The 21,178-nt window shown below is 45.1% G+C and overlaps 2 protein-coding genes and 1 pseudogene across 2 annotated transcripts in view; 1 reads left to right on the top strand and 2 right to left on the bottom strand.

Annotated features, from left to right (window-relative positions):
• LOC121134044 (phospholipase A2-like) overlaps positions 1-17,856 on the bottom strand; it is a 56,127-nt gene extending 38,271 nt beyond the window's left edge. The window contains exon 1 of the mRNA XM_040731620.1: positions 17,711-17,856. The gene's annotated coding sequence lies outside the window, so the exon portion shown is untranslated. The remainder of the gene's footprint in view (positions 1-17,710) is intronic.
• On the top strand, positions 5,374-20,478 carry LOC106021845 (annotated as a pseudogene).
• On the bottom strand, positions 13,491-19,667 carry LOC101826466 (phospholipase A2, minor isoenzyme-like). The gene is made up of 4 exons (XM_040731625.1): positions 19,621-19,667; positions 15,887-16,084; positions 14,970-15,094; positions 13,491-13,694 (listed from the first exon to the last, which is right to left on the bottom strand). Exons 1-4 carry the CDS (start codon positions 19,665-19,667, stop codon positions 13,588-13,590), a joined length of 477 nt encoding a protein of 158 aa, XP_040587559.1. The 3' UTR covers positions 13,491-13,587.
• Positions 20,479-21,178: the final 700 nt, after the last annotated feature.

Raw genomic sequence — 21,178 nt, 5'->3', positions numbered from 1 at the left:
TTGAGCTTGTTTTTTGAGACCGGGTTTCCTTTTGTAATCGTCCTGGCTGGTTGGGACTCACTTTTTAGACCAGGTTGGCCTTGTACTCAAGAAATGTGCCTTCTTCTGTTGTCTCTGCATGCCTGAGTGGTGACATGAAAGGCACGGCTGGACTCAACACTTACTTTTCAAGTGCTCCCCCAATGGCAATGTATTTCCCATTAATCTTCATCTTCCGGGGTTGGAGTGAATGATGTTCTCTAAGGATCTAGTTGTGTTCTGTGGACAGAGAATGCAGTGACCAAAGCCCAGTTCTTTCAATAGATGCTTTATTAGAGAGCATAGTGTGTGATGAATACAACCAGGCAGGCAGGGGTGGTGTAGGCTGTAATAGAAGTGACAAGTCTAAGAGTGGATGACTTCATACTCTTTGTTGTACAGAGACTTAGGTCCTTTAATTACTCTGGGGAGGAATTTCCCCCATGATGACAGGGAATGACTGAATAAATTTGACATTGGGGCCTGTATATAGTTTTACATTTTAAAGTTAAAACCTTCCATTTTTATTTAGACAAAGGGGGGAAAAGTTGTAGAATATTATTTTAAGATGTGTTACACTTGTTTATGCCTTAGAATGTATGTTTAATGATGCAAAGATGTCTTCCATTCTTCTACGTTGCACATATTTAGCTCTGTAAAACTGTGCTGCTTTGGCTGACTGGTCTACTTAAAAGCTAAGTAGTCAATAGTGAGGCAGGAGAAAGGACAGGTGGGGCTGGCAGGCAGAGAGAATAAATAGGAGGAGAAATCTGGGAAGGGAAATAGAGGAGCAAAAGAAGGAGGACTCCAGGGGCCCAGCCACAGAGTAAGAAGGAAAGAAAAGGTATACAGACACAGAGAAAGGAAAAAACCCGAAGGCAAAAGATAGACAGGATAATTAAAGTTAAACAAAACTGGCTGTAAACAAGCCAAGATAAGCTAGGATTTCAAGAGTAATAATGAGAATCCATGTACTTATTGTGGAGATGGGTGGTGGGCCTTCAAAGAATAAAGAATAAACACAACAAGATTTCTGATGAGGAAGGAAGATGAGGAAGGCCTGGCCACTTGCACAAGGTGAACCACGTTAGGAGTGATGGAATTTGATTCTGGAACAAAGATCTACATCATTACAAAGCCTCTGTTTAAAAACATTGAAAGATTTTATGTAATTCTGGGGGAGGCATGCCTGTGGGAAGACACAGGTGTGGAGGTCTGAGGAGAAACTGCAGGAGTCTGTTCTCTCCTTCCACCATATGAGTCCTGGGAATGGAACTTGGGTACAAACGTGTCAGAAAGTGCCTTTATTCCCTGAGCCATCTTGCCTGCCCAAAGCCTCTCCTATTGGCTGCTATGTCACACTGATTCCATGTTTACTAAACAAATGAAAGCTGCATCATTGTCTATAAGCCAAATACTGGACTAAACACCTGTGCAGAACAAGATTTATCATTCCCATTTTACAGGTGAGGGTTCAGAGGACTGCAAATATAGCTCAGTCGCTACAGAGCTTGTCTAGAATGCACAGAACTCTGTTTTCTACCTCCAGAACCTATACATTGAGTATGGTGGTGCACACCTGCAATCCTAGCACTTGGGAAGTAGAGGCAGGAGGGTTGTCTTAAATCATATAATTTTATGATATTTATAGTTTTCCTAGTTTTAGTATTAAATATACATATTTATTTTTATGTATAAGAATGAGTTGTCATCCCATGTAACCTTCAGTCACTCTCTACTGTATCTTTAGAGGCTAGGTCTCTCATTCAATAGGACACTCACATTTGGCTAGTCTGACTGACTTACAAGTGTTGGGTATCTGTGCTCTCTACTTCCAAATATAGATACAGATGATCCAAACCACATCTCACTTTTTTTTTGGTTTTTCGAGACAGGGTTTCTCTGTATTGTTTTGGAAGCTATCGATCCAGCCTGGCCTTGAACTCACAGAGATCTGCCTGCCTCTGCCTCCCGAGTGCTGGGATTAAAGGTGTGCGCCACCACCGCCCGGCCCACATCTGGCTTTTATTTATTCATTTAACTTTATTTTATGTATATTGGGCTGAATGTTTCAGCCTCCTGGAACTGGAGTTACAGGCAGTTGCAAGCTGCCATGTGGGGGCTGGGAATTGAACCTGGGTCCTCTGGAAGAGCAGCCAGTGCTTTTTAGCAGTGAACCAAACCTTCGGCCCTATCCCCTGATTTTTACATGGGTTTTGAACATCCTACATGAGGTCTTCATGCTTGTATGGCAACCACTTCAACAACTGTGACATCTCCTCAGCACCACAAAAAATATTTTTAAATTATTAGTATGTTCAAGTAATTTGGGCAACCCAATGTACTTAAGTTTGCTTTGTCTTCCAACCCTAAATCTGCAATGGAGGGAGGGTCACCAGTTTCTTCTGGTTAGGAATGGTCAGGAATAGAGACATGGGCTCCACTCACCTTCCTTTCTTGCTTTTCTGCAGACAAAAACAATGCCTGTGAGGACTTCATCTGTAACTGTGACTGCCAAACTGCCATCTGCTTCCCCAAGGTTCTATCAACAAGCACTGCAAGGGTTTAACTATCAGACTTTCTCACATCTGTTAATACCTACACCATCCCTCCTTGCTTCATTATACACTGAGTCCTCTAGTAAACCACCTATTAAAAGAACTGGGCTTTGGTGGCTGTATTCTCTGTTTATCAAACATAAATAGATCCTCAGAGAATATCATTCATTCAGTCCAGGAAGCCGAGGATTAGTGGGAAAGACATTGCCATTAGGGGAGCTCCTTGATGAGTGGGTGATGAGCCCAGGTATGTCTTTCATCCCAGAACTCTGGGGTGGAGAGGCAGAGGCAGAGCCAGGAAGATCACTTGAGTTCAAAGCAAACATGGTCTCAAAATACAGGTCTAGGACAGCCGGGACTGTTACACAAAGAAACCCTACTTCTAAATCCTCTCCACATCAAAAGAAGGTGGGGCATTGGAGGCACATACTTTTACCAAGCACTTGGGAGCCAGAGAAAGGTTGATCTTTGTTAGCTCAAACCAGCCTCATCTACAGAGCAAGTTCTAGGACAGGCTCCAAAGCTACAGAGAAACCCTATCTTGAAAAATCAAAAGAAGAGGAGGGGGAGGGGAGCCAATACGAATTACATAGGGAGGCTTGGGGGACTGAGAGGAAAAGGGGAGGGGAGAGATGAGGCAGATTAAAGGACAGCAAAGGAGGGGACAGGAGAGGAGGGATGGCAAGGAAAGGGAAAACAAAGAGGTAGGAGGGGAGAGAAGAGAGAAAGAGGCAGCATCACATGGACACTAAAAGAACATCTTGGCCCTAGAAACACCTGACTCAAAGAGCTTCTGTTGTGTGCTCATTATAGGAAGTGGGGTACAGAAAGTCAAACTGGAATGATAGTAAATTACCTGAAGGCAGGATTACATCCTAGTGGCCTTCCAGTCTTCACTGTGCCTAAACACACACCACAGGATAATTTTCCAGAAAGTACTCAGAAGCAATAAACAGAACAGAATACAATCTCTTCTCTGCCTTTCTCTATCACAGAAACCCATAAGTGAAGTAAGGTTAATCCCTGGTTCTCTGGTCAACCAGATTTAGGACGAAGCTGCCTCATTGACTGGTTTAAGGGTACAAGGATCTCAGTGTCTCTTTTCCTTTAGTGAACAGCTGCCCAGTCCTCCTCCTTTCCACCCCACTCAAATCCCAAAGCTGAGGCCAACCAATCACAGTGACAGTGACAGTGATAGTTGGCAGTGGCTTTCACAGTCCCTCTGGAAGGGTAGAGGGATCTTGTGCATGGAGACAACCAACTCAACTCATCCCCTACATGGTTTTATCCAGGGAAGAGGGTAGAAGTGGAGCAAAGGAGATACTGAGGTGCTAAGGGGGAGGGTACATGAAAGATACCCAAACTGAGAACCAAGAGGGCATTGGAACAGCAGACATTGTTCAACAGTAAGAGCAGAAAGTGCTCGCTCTTAACTGCCAAGCCATGTCTCCATGCTTGTATGGTTGCCAGCTTCACACACTGGGGAGGGAGAGCCTCAGCTGAAGGATTGCCTGTATCACATTGGCCTGTGGGCACAGCTGTTGTGAATTTGATGTCTTTCTTTAGATTTTGGTTTTTGGTTTCTCAATGCAGGATATCTGTGTGTGTCTCTGGGTGTTCTGGAATTCACTCTGTATTCCAGGCTGAACTTAATCTCAGATATTTGACTGCCTCTGCCTCCTGAGTGCTGACATTAAAGGCACTGTTGAGGGGAAGTCCTTATGTATATATGTTTCTGTTAATGGTTGATGAATAAAACACTGTTGGACTATAAGGCAAGTAGATAGGTGGGACTAGGAGAAGAGGATAATTTTGGGAAATGTAGGCAGACAGAGTTCCCATGTAGGCTGCCAAAGGAGTAACAGTTCCAGGCTTTCTCCGGTAAGCCAGAACCATGGGGAAATATATAGATTAATATAAATGGGTTAATAATTAAGACAGAGCTAGCCAATAAGAATCCCTGGCCATTCATAGTTAATGTAAGTCTCTGTGTGTTCATTTGGGGCCCAGGCAGGAAATAAAAACCTCTAGCAACAGTACACCACCATGACCATCAGGTTACATTCCCAGTTTTAAAATGGAATCTGTAAGGCAGTAATATGTAGCCTATGATGCAAGCCTGTAGACTGACTTTGATTTCTGGGACCCATTTAAAGGCAGTAAGAGAAAACTGACTCCAACAAGGTGTCATCTCTTTCCCGCATACACATGGTGTTCTCTCTCTCTCTCTCTCTCTCTCTCTCTCTCTCTCTCTCTCTCTCTCTCTCTCTCTCTGTCTATCCATGTATCTCTCTTACTCACACACAAATTAATCAGTTTATTAGTTAATGATTGAAATTGCAACTGGATCTACCTCAAAGGCTGTGTCTGATCTTGGGGCCAACTTAGCACTTTGTTCACACAGTTAACACGGAGGATTGTTGGGGCCAGTGACTTCTGCCTGGGCAAACACATCACTGTCAGGATCTGTCAAACTCAACCCCAGAGGCAATGTATATTTCTTTTAGTGACTTTAAAACATCCATGGGGGAGGGACTTGGCACTTTGTCAGTCACTGGAATTGAGCTGCTGTGGGGTGTTGAGTCAGCCCTTTCTCTTTGTCTCTGTGACAGCACTGATTCAGGCTCTGCCACCATCTACAGTAGCTCTGCCAGCTGGAACTGTCAGTGAGGGTGGACACGTTCTACTTCTGTGCTACACACATTAGTCACAGGCCCCGTGTGCTGACTGGACACTGTCAGAGCACAGCCACAGGACTATAAAGAGAGAAGACACCTGAGTCCTCCCCTCACTCAAGATGAAACTCCTTCTGCTGGTCACTCTGCTCACAGGTAGGACCCTTGTCCCCTCTGAGTGCCCCACCATCTCCCTTGTCTTCAATGCACAGTACCTGCTGGTCACACCTGAAGTCCTGGTTTTAGGTTCCCACTGGAGACTAATGACCTCTGGATTTGGGGTTCCCTGCTCATCCCATGTCCACAACATCTGGCATCTTTAGCCTTTAACCTGAGATGATTCCTTAGAAAAGTTCACCACATTCACCTTCACAAGGAAAGACAGACCCTCACCCTGTACCACATTGTCCTGGCCCCCATTTCCCTGCCCCTAAAGTGCCCTTCCAATTTGATTTTTCTCATTTTTTAAAAAAGTTGATTTTTATATTATGTTGTATGAGTGTTTTGCCTGCATGTGTGTCTGTGAACTGTGTGAGCAGTGCCTACAGAGGACAGAAGAGGGGTCTGATCTTCCAGAACCGGGGTCATAGACAGTTGTGAGCTACCATGTGGGTGATGGAGCTGAGCCTGGGTCCTACACAAGCTCAGCACGTGATGCTGACTGCAGAGCCATCTCTCCAAGCCTCAGTATTGTTGTTCTTGTTATTATTACTACTGCTATTATTGATATAACGTTATCATTCAGCTCATGAAGCCCTGAAACTCAACATTATAGGCTAGACTTGCTGCAACATCCAAATTGTTAGGATTATGTACACATCTGGCCTGTGTCTGCAATTTTTTTTTACAAGACTGGAATTTCTGTGTAGCCATGGCGGTCCTAGAACACACTCTCTAACCAGGGTGGCTTTGAATTCAGATATCTACCTGCCTCTGCCTCCAGAGTGCTGGGATCACACAGTGTGTGATCCACTGTACCTGTCCTCTCCTTCATTTTAATGGTGACTTTATATCCCACAGAAGACTGACTCCTGGCTTATTTACCTACTCCTCAGCTGATGAACAGTTTGTTATGTCAAGATGATCTGATCATCAGCCCTGCATATGAGTCTTGCATGGCCATACAACAGATTCCTTCTAACTGTCCCAGTGTAAAACAATAAGCATGTGTTGACTGCTTCTCTGGCTCAAGGTCTCAGCTAGAACTGTGATGAATCCTGCTGCTGGCTAGGATTCACCTAGGGTTGAGTAGGGGTGGGGCAGGTTTGACACTCAGGAGATGGTTGGATTGTTGGGTTATTGAAGTAAGAGGTCAGTCCATCCCTGACTGCTGACTGCAGTGTTCTCAGCTCCTCAACACAGGGACCACAGAGCAGCTCACAGTGTGGCAGCTGTCTGTCCTGACAGTGAGAAATGAGAAGGCAAGCAAGGAAAAAGACAATGTCTATAGAACTAATCTCAGAGAGGCAGCCAGGAACACTACAGTGGTGTTCATTTATAATCCTGTTACTCAGGAAGCTGAGCCCAGAGGCTTACAACAGACCTGGAGGCTTGCCTGTGTTACAGGGCAACTCTCTGTCTCTAATAGGCCTGGTGACTTGAGTTTGGTCTCCAATACCTACACAGTAGAGGGAGAAAACCAAATCCTTTGACCTCCTCACACCTCTATTCACTGCTCTTCAGATGAAGCAGTCAGTAGGAGTCCAGGAGGAAGCCAGCAGGCAGGCATCAGACCCCTGGTAAAGCCAGGTGGGACTGATGGAGTGTGCTGTGCATTCTTGCAGCAGGCGCCGCTGCACACAGCGAAAGTCGTCAGGCTCTGTGGCAGTTTGGTAATGTGATGGAGTGCACCATGAAGGGAGTCATCCCTGGAAGGATTACAGTAACTATGGCTGCTTCTATGCCTCATATACTCCAGTGGATGAGTTAGACAGGTGAGTGATCCATCTCGTGAGAGACTGCAGGATCTGTGTGGGGTGGGGACAGGATACAAGCAGCACATCTCATGGCACAGGAATAGGAGATGTGCACGTTGACCAAACATGTATTTCTTGTGTTTATTAAGTTTTTATTTTTTATTTTCTTGCTTCTAGACAGGAGATGTCTGTGTAGCGTAGGTTTCCTCAAACCTCTCTGGAGACCATGCTGGCCTTGAACTCAGAGATCTTCCAGCCTCTGCATCCTGAGTGCTGGAATTAAAGGTCTGCACCACCACACCCATCATGCATTTCCCCCCTCTTGTCATGTAAAAAATCTGTGCAAGAGGACTCTGTATCTAGTGGTCCTGGAAGGCAGAATGTGTGAGATGTAAATAGTGGACAATGCTGTCCTCAGTTGCCAGACTAGGACACAGTCAGTCATCACAGCCACAATCAAAGTGTCACACTTGGCTTTGAAAAGTCATCACAACTTCTGAATATATAATTTCACTATTCCTGCAGCTTTGTTAAAAGTCACTTTTTTTTGAGGCAGGGTGTCACTTCTGTATCCCTGACTGGTCTCAAACTCAGAGATGCATCTTCCTCTGCTTCCCAAGTACTGGGATTAAAGGCCAGCACCTACCACACTCCACAGAAGATGATTTCAATCAACATATGCTTAATACAGATCTAAGATTCTCAAGCCTGGGGACGATTACTTCTGTAACATTGTGTTTCAGTCATCCTCACATGTTTGAGAAAAACTGCAGGTGAGAACTGACCTGGTGTGTGTCCATGGTCCTCCCTCATCTGTTCCTTCCTCTCTCCAGGTGCTGTCAGACTCACGACCTCTGCTATCTGCAGATCAAGAAGCTGAAAGACTGCGTATTCCCAATATACAGCCCCTACATCAGATCCTACTCATACTTGTGCCCTGGGAATGAGATCACCCGAAGTGGTAGGGTTTCCCTCTGGGGGCTCTGGATTATTCTAGGTCCTGGATGGTTTTGGAAGGGTCAGGGAAGTAAAAGGACATTAACTACTTAGTGGTCATTTCGCTGATTTCATTTGACCTCACAACAACCTTATCAGGTAGACACTAAAATATAGATGAGGTCACTGATGAGGAAGGAAACTGAGGAAGGCCCAGTCACTTGCCCAAGGTCACCCAGCTAAGAAGTGATGGCTTTTGGTTCTGTAACACAGATCTATATTCCATAGCCACTTTTTTAAAACCATTAAAGTATTTATTTATTTCTGGGGTGGCATGCCAGTTAGACAACACAGGTGTGGAGCTCTGAGAACAAAGTACAGGAGTCTGTTTTCTCCTTTGACGATGTGAATCCTGGGGTTTGAGCTCAGGTTCACAATTGGCAGCAAGTGCCTTTATTTCCTGTGCTCCTGCAGGCCCAAAGTCTCTCCTACTAGCCGCTGTGTTATACTGATTTCATATGTACTAAACTTTTGGAAGCTGCATGGTTGACTATAAGCCAAACACTGGACCAAGCACCTATGCAGGGCAGAATTTATCATTTCCAGTTTTCAGGAAAGGATTCAGAGGGCTGGGAATACTGCTCAGTTGCTAGAGTGCTTGTCTAGAGTACACAGAGCTCTGGGTTCCTCCTACAGAACCTCCTACAGAACCCTCCTACAGAACTTAGTGTGGTAATGCACACCTGCTATACCAGCATTTGGCAGTTTGAGGCAGAATTGTCATAAATTATATGATTTTAGAAATGGTGGTTGATGTTTGTAGTTTTCCTGGTTTTAGGATTAAATAAACAGGTTTATTTATTTTTGTATGTAGGAATGAGTTGCCACCAGTGTCTTCTTCAGTCACTCTCTACCATGTCTTTAGAGGCTGGGTCTCTCACTAAACATGACACTCACCTTTAGCTAACCTGACTGACCAACAAGTTTTGGGGATCTGTGCTCCCCATTTCCTAATAATATCATAGATGCCCCAACCACAACTTGCTTTTAACATGGTCTCTGGGCATCCTCACTCAGAGCCTCATGCTTTTATAGGAATCATTTTACCCACTGTGCCATAACACCTGCCTCACAATTTATTATTCCATGAATTTCAGCAACTCAATATCCTTTTGAGTCCTCTGTTTTTCAGCCCTAAGTTTGCACCATTGGGAGAGTTATTGGTTACATTGTACAGAGTCGGGTGCTGGGCTCCACTCAACTCCCTTTCCTGTTTCCCTGCAGACAAAAACAACACTTGTGAGGTCTTCATCTGCAACTGTGACCGTCGGGCAGCCATCTGCATCCAAAGAAGAAAAAGTAAGTAGGCTTTCACTGTTAGCCTTGTCACCTTAGTTACTGCTTACACCACCCCTGTCTGCTTGATTATGTTCACTGCATACTGTGCCCTCTAATAAAGCATCTAGTGAGAGAGCTGGGCTTTGGTGACTGTATTCTCTGTCTACAGAACATAACTATATCCTCAGAGAACATCATTTCCTCTAGCACTGGAAGCTGAGGATTAATGGGAAAGACGTTTCAATAGGGGAGCACCTTAAAGAGTGGGTGATGAGCCCAGCCGTGCCTTTCATCCCAGCACTCAGAAATGCCGAGGCAGAAGGCAGATCTCATGAGTTCAATGCCATCCTGGTCTAAAACACAAGTTCTGGGACAGCCAGGACTATTACACAATGAAACCCTGTTTAAAAAAAAAAAACAACTACAACAAAAGAACAACTCAGCCTGAGATACATAGGGCTTAGGGGCAGACAGAAAGGGAAGGGGAGGAGAGGCATGAGGCAGGGATACGTGTAGTGGTTGTAGCTGTCCCGATACCTGATGGAAGTGTAGAAAGAGCTTGAACATGGAGACAACCAACTCAACATTTTTATCCAGGGAAGAGGGTAGAATTGGAGGAACTTCTACAACTGGTAAACACCTTCAGTAAAGTGGCAGGATACAAGACTAACTCAAAAAAATCAGTAACCCTCCTCTATATAGATGATAAATGGGCTGAGAAAGAAACCAGAGAAACATCACCCTTCACAAAAGGCACTAACAACACAAAATATCTTTTTTTTTATTTTTCCATATTTTTTATTTAACTTTTTATGCATGTCACTTTCAGTTCCCTCTTCCTCCCCTCCTCCCCCATCCCCCAGTTCCCCCAACCCCTCACCTCCACTCTATTCCCCCTCTGCTCCCCAGGGAGGGCAAGGGCCTCCATGAGGGATTTCCAGAGTGCGTCACATCATCCCAGGAACAGCCCAGGTTCTTCCCTATGTGTCCAGGCTGAGAGAGCGTCCCTCCACATGGAATGGGCTCCCAGAGTCCCTCTGTTTGCCAGGATTAAATACTGCTTCACTCTCCAAGGTCCCACAGATTGCCAAGGCCTCCTCTCTGTCACCCAGGTTGGGTGGGAGGATGTCTGGATCAGTCCCATGCTGACCCCCCCAATCATCAGTCTGGGGCCCATGTGATGCCCCTTGTTTAGGGCAGCTGCCTCTGTGGGTCTTGCCAGCCCGATCCCGATTCCCTTGGTCATCACTCCTTTTTGCAAGTGGGTTCCAGGAGTTCAATTTGGTTCACAGCTGTGGGTGTCTGCCTCTGCCTCCATCAGCCACTGGATGAGAGTTCTAGGATGGCATATAAGGCAATCATCATTCTACCCATCATGGGAGGGCATTTAAGGTAGCCTTAATGCCAGTTAACACAAAATATCTTGAGATGATCCTAACCCAACAAGTGAAAGACCTGTATGACAAGAACTATAAGTCTTAAGAAGAAATTAGAAAGATATCAGAAAATGCAAAGATCTCTCATGCTCTTGGATAGATAGGATCAACATAGTAAAAATGTCAATCTGCAAGAAACTGACCTTGGCTGGACTGCTTGGCAGTATGTTGCATAAAATGGACATGTAGGACCCACAGGAAAGTGACTGTTGAACTTTGCCAAAACAAGGAATGACAGCCCTTCAATTTTCCTGCTTCACTGAAAAGTCTGTCAGATACTCTAGGCCTGTAGGCTGAAGATGGATGCCCAACATTGCAGAGAACTTTCAAAACAGTCAGCTGTTTGTCATTTCAAGAGTTGTGGAACTTGTTTGCAATTCACTTCCTGTTAACTCAGGTTACAGTATATCCTTCTGGATACTTGACTGGAGTTGAAGACTAGATAGTTATTGTTATAGTTTTCTTTAATTAAGATAGAAAGTAAATTAGGTACAAAACTTTGGAGAGACTAAGATAAGATAGATAATTGAGTATTTTTCTGAATTTGCTAAATACAAATGGACCGAATATTGTAAATGTTATTATTACTTGATAACTCTTTCTGTTGTATATAGTTTTAGTATGTTAAAGTTAAAACCTTTCATTTTTATTTAGACAAAAGGAGGAAATATTGTAAAATATTGTTTTAACACCTGTGGCATTGTTTATGATGTAGAACATTTGTTTAATGATGCAAAGATGTGTTGCATTCTTTTATGTGGCATTTGCTTAACTCTGTGAAGCTGTGATACTGTGACTGTCTAAAACACCTGATTGGTCTAATAAAGAGCTGGATAGCCAATAGCAAGGAAGGAGAGGGATAGAACGACTAGATAGGGTAATGAGAAAAAGAGAGGACACCAGGAGGCAGCCAACCAGTTACACAGCAAGCCATGGAGTAAGAAGTAAAGACATATATAGAACAGAGGAAAATGAAAGCCCAGAGGCAAAAAAGGTAGATGGCATAATTTAAGCAAGACTGGCTAGAAACAAACCAAGCTAAGGTCAGACATTCATAAGAAAGAATAATTTATTTGGGAGCTTGGTGGTGGGCCCCCAAAAACCAAAGAGCCAAAGGAGTAAAAGACAGAGAGAGAGAGAGGGAGGGAGAGAGAGAGATACAGAGACAGAGACAGAGAAAGAAAGAAACAACTTCAAGCCTGATCTACTAGTGACTTTCTGGATACAAAGGCACCCTGTCACCAAAAACCAAAAAAGACAAAAGAAAGAAACAAAGAAAGCAAATGCCCAGTAGCTGTGCCCACAGGCCAATGTGATGCAGGCAATCCTTCAGCTGAGGCTCTCCCTCCCCTGTGTGAAGCTTACAGTCAACCATTACAGGGGTTGGATAGATGCCTCAGCTCTTAAGAGCACTTTCTGCTCTTGCTGGGGACCAAGGTACAATTCTCAGCAACAACATGGTGGCTGCCAAACAATGTCAGCTGGCACAATGCCGTCTTGCCTCTAGGTTGAATATCTGTCATGTTCCTCCCCCTTAGCACCCCAGCACCTCCTTTCCCCCACTTTTACCCTCTTCCCTGGATAAAAACCTTTTAGGAGGTGAGTTGAGCTGGTTGTCTCCATATTCAAGCTACTCTGGAAAGCCACAACCAGTTGTTACCAGTCACTGTGCCTATGCATGGGGCTATAGCTTCACCTGTGACTCATCAAACCCGACCTAGGGAGGGACAATGCCAGAACTTTGGGACAGGAACAGGCATGGGAGTGGAAAGACAGAGGACAGGACAGCTGTTAACTAAAGTGAAAGAGAGACTGAGAACCATGTAGCCTTAAACCAGCCAATGAAACACCTTCTTCCTAAATCTGGTTGACCAGATGTTTATCTGGCTTCACATGTTGTATCCTATGATAGAGAAATGTTTAGACTATGACATGATGTTTTTGTCTATTGCCAAAAGCTAAGATTGTGTGTATTTTAGCGGAACAATTATCCTGTGGTGTGTGTTTAGGCACAGTGAAGACTCACAGGCCACCAGGATGTAATCCTGCCTTCAGGTCACTAACCCTCATTCTACTTTGGTCTCCTGCATCCACGTTCCTATAATGAGCACACAGCAGAAGCGCTCTGAGTCCAGTATTTCTAGGGTAAATGTCCCGTAGTGTCCATGTGACACTGCATCTTTCTCTCCTCCCTCTCCTCCTATCTCTCTGTCTTGTGTTTTCTTCCCTTCTCACTCCTCCCCCTCCTTTTCTGTTCGTATCCGTGCCTCATCTCTCCCTTTCAACCCCTTCTGCATGCCCCTGCTCAGGCTGAATTGTTTTTTTGCTGTTATTGTTTTTTTTGAAACAGGTTTTCTTTGTGTAATAGCACTGCCTGCCCTAGAACTAATTTGTAGACCAGGCTGGCCTTGAACTCAAGAGCCTTGCCTTCTTCTGCCTCTGCTGAATGCTGGGATGAAAGGCAAGGCTGGTCTCGTCACCTACTGTTTAAGGTGCTCCCCTAATGACAATGTCTTTCCCATTAATCCTCAGCCCTAATTTCTAGGGCTAAATGAATGATGTTCTCTGTGGATCTAGTTATGTTCTGTAGACAGAGAATACAGACACCAAAGCCCAGCTCTTTAAATACATGCTTTATTAGAGGGTACAGTGTATGGTGAACACAACCAGGCAGGCAGGGGTGGTGTAGGCAGTAACTGAGGAGACAAGTCTAACAGTGAATGCCTTTATTCTTCTTGTTGTATGGGGCATTGGAGAAGCAGATGGCTGCTTGTTTGTCACAGTTGCAGATGAAGGCGTTACAGGCATTGTTCTTGTCTGCAGAGAAACAAGAAAGGAAGTTGACTGTAGCCCGTCACCCTACTCTATACAATTTATAACCGAAAGACACCATTCACCTGTCCAATGGTGCAGGCTTACAGTTGAGAAACAGGCCACTCAAAAGGACATTGTGTTGCCCAAATTGCTGGCACATACAAAAATTAAATAATTCATCATTGTGTGGTAGGGAGATGGCACAGTTGGTAAAGTGGTTTCCATGCAATCACGAGGCCTGAGCTAGGATGCCCAGAGTCCACGTGAAAAGCAAGGTGTGGTTGGGCATCTGCAACTCTTTTGGGAAGTGGGGAGGACAGATCCCCACAACTTGTTGGTCAGTCAGGTTAGCTAAAGGTGAGTGTCATGTTTAGTCAAAGACCCAGCCTCTAAAGACATGGTAGAGAGTGACTGAAGAAGACACTGGATGCTGACTCATTCCTAAACATAAAAATAAATGAGCCTGTGTATTTGACCCTAAAACCAGGAAAAGTACAAACATCAACCACCACTTCTAAAATCATATGCTTTAAGACAATCCTCCTGCCTCCACCTCGGAAGTGCTGGGATGGCAGGTGTGCACCACCACACTCAATGCATGGGTTCTGGAGGTGGAACCCAGGGCTCTGTGCACTTAGACAAGCTCTCTAGCAACTGAGCCATACTGCCATCCCTCTGAATCCTCACTTGTTAAATGGGAACGATAAATCTTGTCCTGAATATGCATTTAGTTTATTGTTTTGCTTATAGTCAATGATGCACCTTGCAATCATTTAGTAAATATGGAATCAGTATAACACAGGAGCTACTTGGTGAGACTTTGGTCAGGCAAGATGGCTCAGGGAATAAAGGCACATGCTGCCAAATCTGAACCCTAGTTTCATCCCCAGGACTCACATGGTCGAAGGAGAGAACAGACTCCTGCACATTGTCCTCAGATCTTCACACCTGTGCTGTGGCATAGTCATGCCTCCCCAGAAATGCATAAACACTTTAAACGTTTTTAAGAAAGAGGTTTTGGGATGATGTAGACCTTTGTTCCAGAACCAAATGCCCTCAATTCTTAGCTGGTTGACCTTGGGCAACTGGCTGGACCTTCCATGTCTTCCTTATCAGTGACCTCATCTATATTTTTGTGTCTACCTGATAATGTGGTTGTGATGTCAAACAAAATCAGGGAAATGTCCACTACATGGTAACTGTCCTTGTTACTTCCCTGTCCCTTCCAAACCCATCTAGGACCAAGCAGAATCCAGAGTCCCCAGAGGGTAACCCTACCACTGCAGATGATCTCATTCCTGGAGCAGGAGTACGAGTAGAAGGCGATGTAGGGGTTGTCTAGGAATCCGCAGCTTTTCAGCTCCTTGGCCCGATCATAGCAGTAGTCGTGAGTCTGACAGCACCTGAAGAAAGGAAGGAACAGCTGAGGGAGGAGCATGGACACACACGAGGTCAGTTCTCACCTGCAGTTTTTCTCAAACATGTGAGGATGACTGAAACACAATGTTACAGAAGTAATCGTCCCCAGGCTTGAGAATCTTAGATCTGTATTAAGCATATGTTGATTGAAATCATTTTCTGTGGAGTGTGGTAGGTGCTGGCCTTTAATCCCAGGACTTGGGAAGCAGAGGAAGGTGCATTTCTGAATTTGAGACCAGTCAGGGATACAGAAGTGAGACCCTGCCTCAAAAAAGTGATTTTTAACCAAGTTGCGGGAACAGTGAAATTATGTATTCAGAAGTTTTGGTGACTTTTCAAAGCCAAGTGTGACATTTTGGTGGTGGCTGTGATGATTGGCTGTGTCCTAGTCTGGCAACTGAGGACAGCATTGTCCACTATTTACATATCATACATTCTGTTTTCCAGGACTACTAGATACAGGGTCCTCTTGCACAGATATTTTTACATGACAAGAGGGGAAAATGCAGGCAGGGTGTGGTGGTGCAGGCCTTTAATTCCAGCACTCAGGAGGCAGAGGCCAGCAATGGTCTCCAGAGACAGATTCAGGAAACCTAGGCTACACAGACATCCCCTGTCTGGAAACAAGCAAATAAAAATGAATAATTAATAAAAAACAAATATATGATGTTTGGGGAACATGCACATCTCCTGATCTTGCTTTATGACATGTTGTCTTTGTGCTCAGTCCCCACCCCACACAGACTCTGCAGTCTCCCACCAGATGGATCACTCACCTATCTAACTCATCCACTGGAGTGTTTGAGCCTCCAAAGCCACAGTAGCAGCCATAGTTGCTGTAATCTTTGAAGGGATGACTCCCAGGGATGATGCACTTGATTACATTATTGAACTGCAACAGAGCCCGACGCCTGATGCTGTGTGCAGTAGCGCCTGTGCAAGAAAGCACCGCACATTCCACCAGTCCCACTTGGCTTTACCAGGGGTCTGATGCCTGCCCGCTGGCTTCCTCCTTAACTGCTACCAGCTGCTGCATCTGGAGAGCAGTGAATAGAGGTGTGAGGCGGTCAGAGGAGTTGGTTTTCTCCCTCTGCTGTGTAGATCTTGGAGACTAAACTTAAGTCACCAGGACTGAGCAGAATGCTATTCCATTTTTAGAGACAGAGAGCTGCCCTGTATCCCAGGCTAGACTCCTGTCTGTAGCAAACCTCTGGCCTCAGCCTCCCAAGAGGTAGGATTATAAGTAAGCACCACTTTAGTGATCCTGGCCCCTTCTCTGAGGTTAAGTTCTGTGACAGTTGCCTTTTGCCTTGCTTACCTTCTCATTTCTCACTGTTAGGACAGACAGCTACCACAGTGTGAGTTACCCTATCGTCCCTGTGTTGAGGAGCTGAGGACACTCTCCAGTCATCAGCCAGGGATGGACTGACCTCTTAGTTCAATAACACAAAAATCCAACCATCTCTTGAGTGTGAACCCTGCTCCACTCCTACTCAATCCTAGGTGAAACCCGAGCCTTAGCCAGCAGTGGGATTCATCACAGTTCTAGTTGAGACCTTGAACCTGAGAAGCAGCCAACACATGCTTATTGTTTTACACTGGAGAATTAAAAGGAATCTGTTTTATGTTCATGTACAGCTCATATACAAGGCTAATGGTCATATCATCATGTGTAACATGCATTTCACATAACAAACTGTTCATCAGTTGAGGAGTAGGTAAATAAGCAAGGATTCAGTTTGCAGTGGGATACTTGGCTACCATTAAAATGAAGGAAAAGCCAGGTACAGTGGATCACACACTGGTTAATCCCAGCTATCTGGAGGCAAAGGCCAGTGGATATATGAATTCCAAGCCAGCTTGATCCATGCAGTGAGTTCCATGATATGGCTACACAGAGAAACCCTGTCTTGTAAATTGGAAAAAAAAAACGGAATTGCACATACAAGCCAGGCATGTATGTAATCCTAACACTTGGGATGTTGAGGCAAGTCTGGGCTATAATATTGATTTGGAGGCATCCTCAACTGCATTATAAATCACATCAACAACAAGAACAACAATGACAACGACGATGATGACGACGATGATGATGATGATGCCTAGAGAGATAGCTCAGCAGTCAGGACCACTTGTTGAGCTTGTGTAGGACCCAGGCTGGGTTCCAGCATCCATATGGCTGCTCACAGTTCTGGAAGATCAGACCCCTCTTCTGTCCTCTGTAGGCACTGCTCACACACAGTGCACAGACACACATGGAGCCAAAACACTCATACACATAAAATGAAAGTGGGTATTTTCAAAGGGATAAGAAAAATCAAATTGCCAGGGCAGCTTGGGTTCAGAGAAATGGGTACAATATGGTGGATGCAGAGGGGCTTTCTTTGCTTGGGTAGGTTATGTAGTGGGCTTTTCTAAATACTCATCTGAGGGTAAGGGTGCCAGCTGTTGTGCAGATGAGGGTGAGCATGGAACCCCAACCCTGAGACTATTAGACCCCAGTGGAAAACCCAAGCCAGAACTTCAGGTGTGACCAGCAAGTATCTCTTCATTGATGACAAGGCAGATGGTGGGACACTTAGGGGGGATAAGAGTCCTACCTGTGAGCAGAGTGACCAGCAGAAGGAGTTTCATCTTGAGTGAGGGGAGGACTCAAGTGATTGCTCTCTTTATAGTCCTGTAGCTGTGCTGACAGTGTCCAGTCAGCACACAGTCCGGTTGGCAAGGTGACTTCAGGTGCTGGTATAACCTGAATCAGTTCTGTGACAGAGGCAAAGAGAAAGGGCTAGCTCAACACCCCATAGCAGCTCAAATAGAGTGACTGTCAAAGTGCCAATTCCCTGTCCAATGGATGCTTTGAGGTCATAAGAATATCGTTCCTGGGTTTGGGTCTGAGGGATGCTGATAGTGACATGTGGTCCCAGGCAAGAGTAGCTGGGCCCAACAATCCTCCATGTTAACTGTATAAACTAAATGCTAGGTCTGTCCCAAGATCTGACACAGCCTTTGAGGTAGATGCAGTTACAGAGTCAGTCTTTAATTAATTATTTAATAAATAAGTGTGTATACTTTTGAGAGAGAGAGAGAGCAAGAAAGATAGACTGAGAGAGTATTTGTGTGCACATTGGAGGTCAGAGGACAACTATGTTGATTCTCTTCTCTCCTTCTTCCTTTAAATGGGTTCCAGGAATTGATCTTGGGTCTATATAATTGACTCCATTAAAAATTATTCTTAAGGAAAAGAACAGTAAATGCCCAACAGTGTACCCATAGGCTAATATGATGCAGACAATCTTTCAGGCAAGGCTCCCCCTCCCCAGTGTGTGAAGCTGACAACCAACCATTACAGGGGCTGGAGACACGGATCAGAACTTAAGAGCTCTTTCTGCTCTCGTGGGGGACCAGAGTTCAATTCTTAGCCCCCACATGGTAGATGGGGAACAATGTCTGCTGGCCCAATGCCCTCTCACATTGTGTTTGGTCATCTCTCACGTACCCTCCACCACCAGCACCCCAGAACCTCCTTTTCTCCACTTCTACCCTCTTTCATGGATAAAGACCTCATAGTGGGTGAATTGAGCTGGTTGTCTCCATGTTCAAGTTCCTTCTACACTTCCAGCAGGAGGACTCTGGACAACCACAGCCCACTACTACCAGTCACTGTTCCTGTGCATGGGGCTCTAGGTCCTCTTGTGACCCATCATACTTGGTCTAGGAAGGGACAAGGCTGGAGCTATGGGACAGGAATGGGCATGGGGAGGGGTGAAAAGCTGGAGGACTGGGCAGCTGCTCACTAAAGGAAAAGAGAGACTGAGAACCACGGAGCCCTAAACCAGCCAAGGAAACACCTCCTTCCTAACTCTGGTGGACCAGGGAACCAGAGATTAATTTGGCTTCATGTGTTGTGTCCTGTGATAGAGAAAGGTAGAGGAGACAATGTGTTCTCTTTTATTTGTTGTAAAAACCTAGGATACTGTGAACTTCAGAGGATCAATTGTCCTGTGGTGTGTGTTTAGGCACAGTGAAGACTTAAAGGCCACCAGGATGTAATCCTGCCTTCAGGTCACTAACCCTCAGTCCACTTTGGTTTCCTGTATCCCACCTCCTATGATGAGTGCACAGCAGAAGCACTCTGAATCCAGTGCTTCTAAGGACAAGATGTTCCTTTAGTGCCCATGTGACACAGCAACTCTTTCTCTTCTCTCTCCTCCTATCTCTCTGTCTTCTCTTTCTTTCCCTCCCCACCCATCCCCACCTTTTCTGTCCCTATCCCTGCCTCATTTCTCCCTTCCCCTTCCCCTTCTGTCTGCCTCTACCACACTATGCATCTTAGGCTGAGTTCTTTTGCTGTGCTTGTTTTCTGAAATGGGGTTTCCTTGTGTAATAGTCCTGGATGTTCTGGAACTCACTTTTTAGATCAGATTGGCCTTGAACTCAAGAGATGTGCTTTTCTTCTGTCTCTGCATCCCTGAGTGGTGACATGAAAGGCACGGGTGGGCTCATCACTTACTTTTCAAGTGCTCCCCTAGTGGCAATGTCTTTTCCATTAATCTTCATCTTCTGGGGCTGAACTGAATGATGTTTTCTGAGGATCTAGTTATGTTTAGTAGACAGAGAATACAATCACCAAAGCCCAGTTCTTTCAATACATTCTTTGTTAGAGGGCACAGTGTGTGGTGAACACAACCAGGCAGGCAGGGATGGTGTTGGCAGTAAGTGAGGTGACAAGTCTAACAGTCAATGCCTTTGTACTCTTTGTTATATAGAGTCTTGGAGAAAAGATGGGATCCTGGTGGTCACAGTTGTAGATGAAGGTGTCAAAGGCAATATTTTATCTTCAGGGAAAGAAGAAAGGAAGTTGAGTGGAGTCCATCATGCTACTTTGTACAATTTATTTTTTCAAATAAATTTTTACTTAAAGACTATCTTACTTTACATATCAATCCCTCTTCCCTCTCCCTCTTGTCCTCCTATGCCCTCCCACTGACCTCCCCATCCTATTCCCCTCATCTAATCCCCAGGGAGTGTGAGGCCTTCCATGGGGGATCATTAAAGTCTGACACTTTATTTGGGGCAGGATCTAGGTCCTCCCCCATGTATCTAGGCTGAGAGGTTGTCCCTCCATAGGGAATGGGCTTCCAAAATCCATCCATGCACTAGGGATAAGTACTGAGATGACTCATTACTTAAGAGCACTTTCTGCTCTTGCTGGGGACTGGAGTTTCAATTCTCAGTAACCACATTGTGGATGTTGAACAATGTCTGCTGTCCCAATGCCGTATCCCCTCGTGTTTAGCCATCTGACATGTACCCTCTAACTTTACACCCTCACAGATACTTTTCCCCACTTTTCACCTTCCTTGGATGACAACCATGTAGGGGTGAGTTCAGTTGATTGTCTCCATGATCAAGATCTTCTTACCCTTCCAACCAGAGTCTGACCAGCCACTACCAAGTCATACAGGTTACTGCACCTGCACAGGTGGCTCTAGGTGCACCTGTTCCTCATCAGGCCTGACCTTAGAAGGGGGAAAGCCGGAACTTTGGGCAGGAGCTGGAATGGGGGTGGGGGTGGAAAGGTAGAGGACTAGGCAGCTGTTAACTAAAGGAAAAGAGAGAGTGAGAGTCAGGTAGCCTTTAACCAGCCAATCAGACATCTTATTCAAAAATCTGGTTGACCAAGGAACCAGGGATCAACCTGGCTTCACTTGTGTGGTCCCATGGAGGAGAAAGGTTGGGGAGATGACAGGTTCTGTTTTGTTTGTTGTAAAACGTTAGGCTGCTGTGTGCTGTAGTGCTCCTCACAGGTAGTGGATACAAGAAACCAAACTGGACCAATGGTAAATGACCTGCAGGCAGGATTTCATCCTGGTCGTCTAAACACACACCACAGGATAATTGTCTCGATAACGTTCACAGCAGCCTAGCTTTACAACAAACAAAAGAGAACATGTCGTCTCCTCTACCTTTGTATATTACCTGACTCAGTTGCTAAAGCCAAGTTAATATGTGGTTTGCTATCAGATTTAGGAATAAAATCTCTTATTGGCTGGTTTAAGGCTACTTGG

The sequence above is a fragment of the Mesocricetus auratus genome, unplaced genomic scaffold (genome assembly GCF_017639785.1).
Source record: "Mesocricetus auratus isolate SY011 unplaced genomic scaffold, BCM_Maur_2.0 Super-Scaffold_100025, whole genome shotgun sequence".
NCBI classification, from domain to species: Eukaryota; Metazoa; Chordata; class Mammalia; order Rodentia; family Cricetidae; genus Mesocricetus; species Mesocricetus auratus.
The sequence above is the reverse complement of the archived record's forward strand: the minus strand, read 5'-3'. Positions and strand labels throughout refer to the sequence as shown.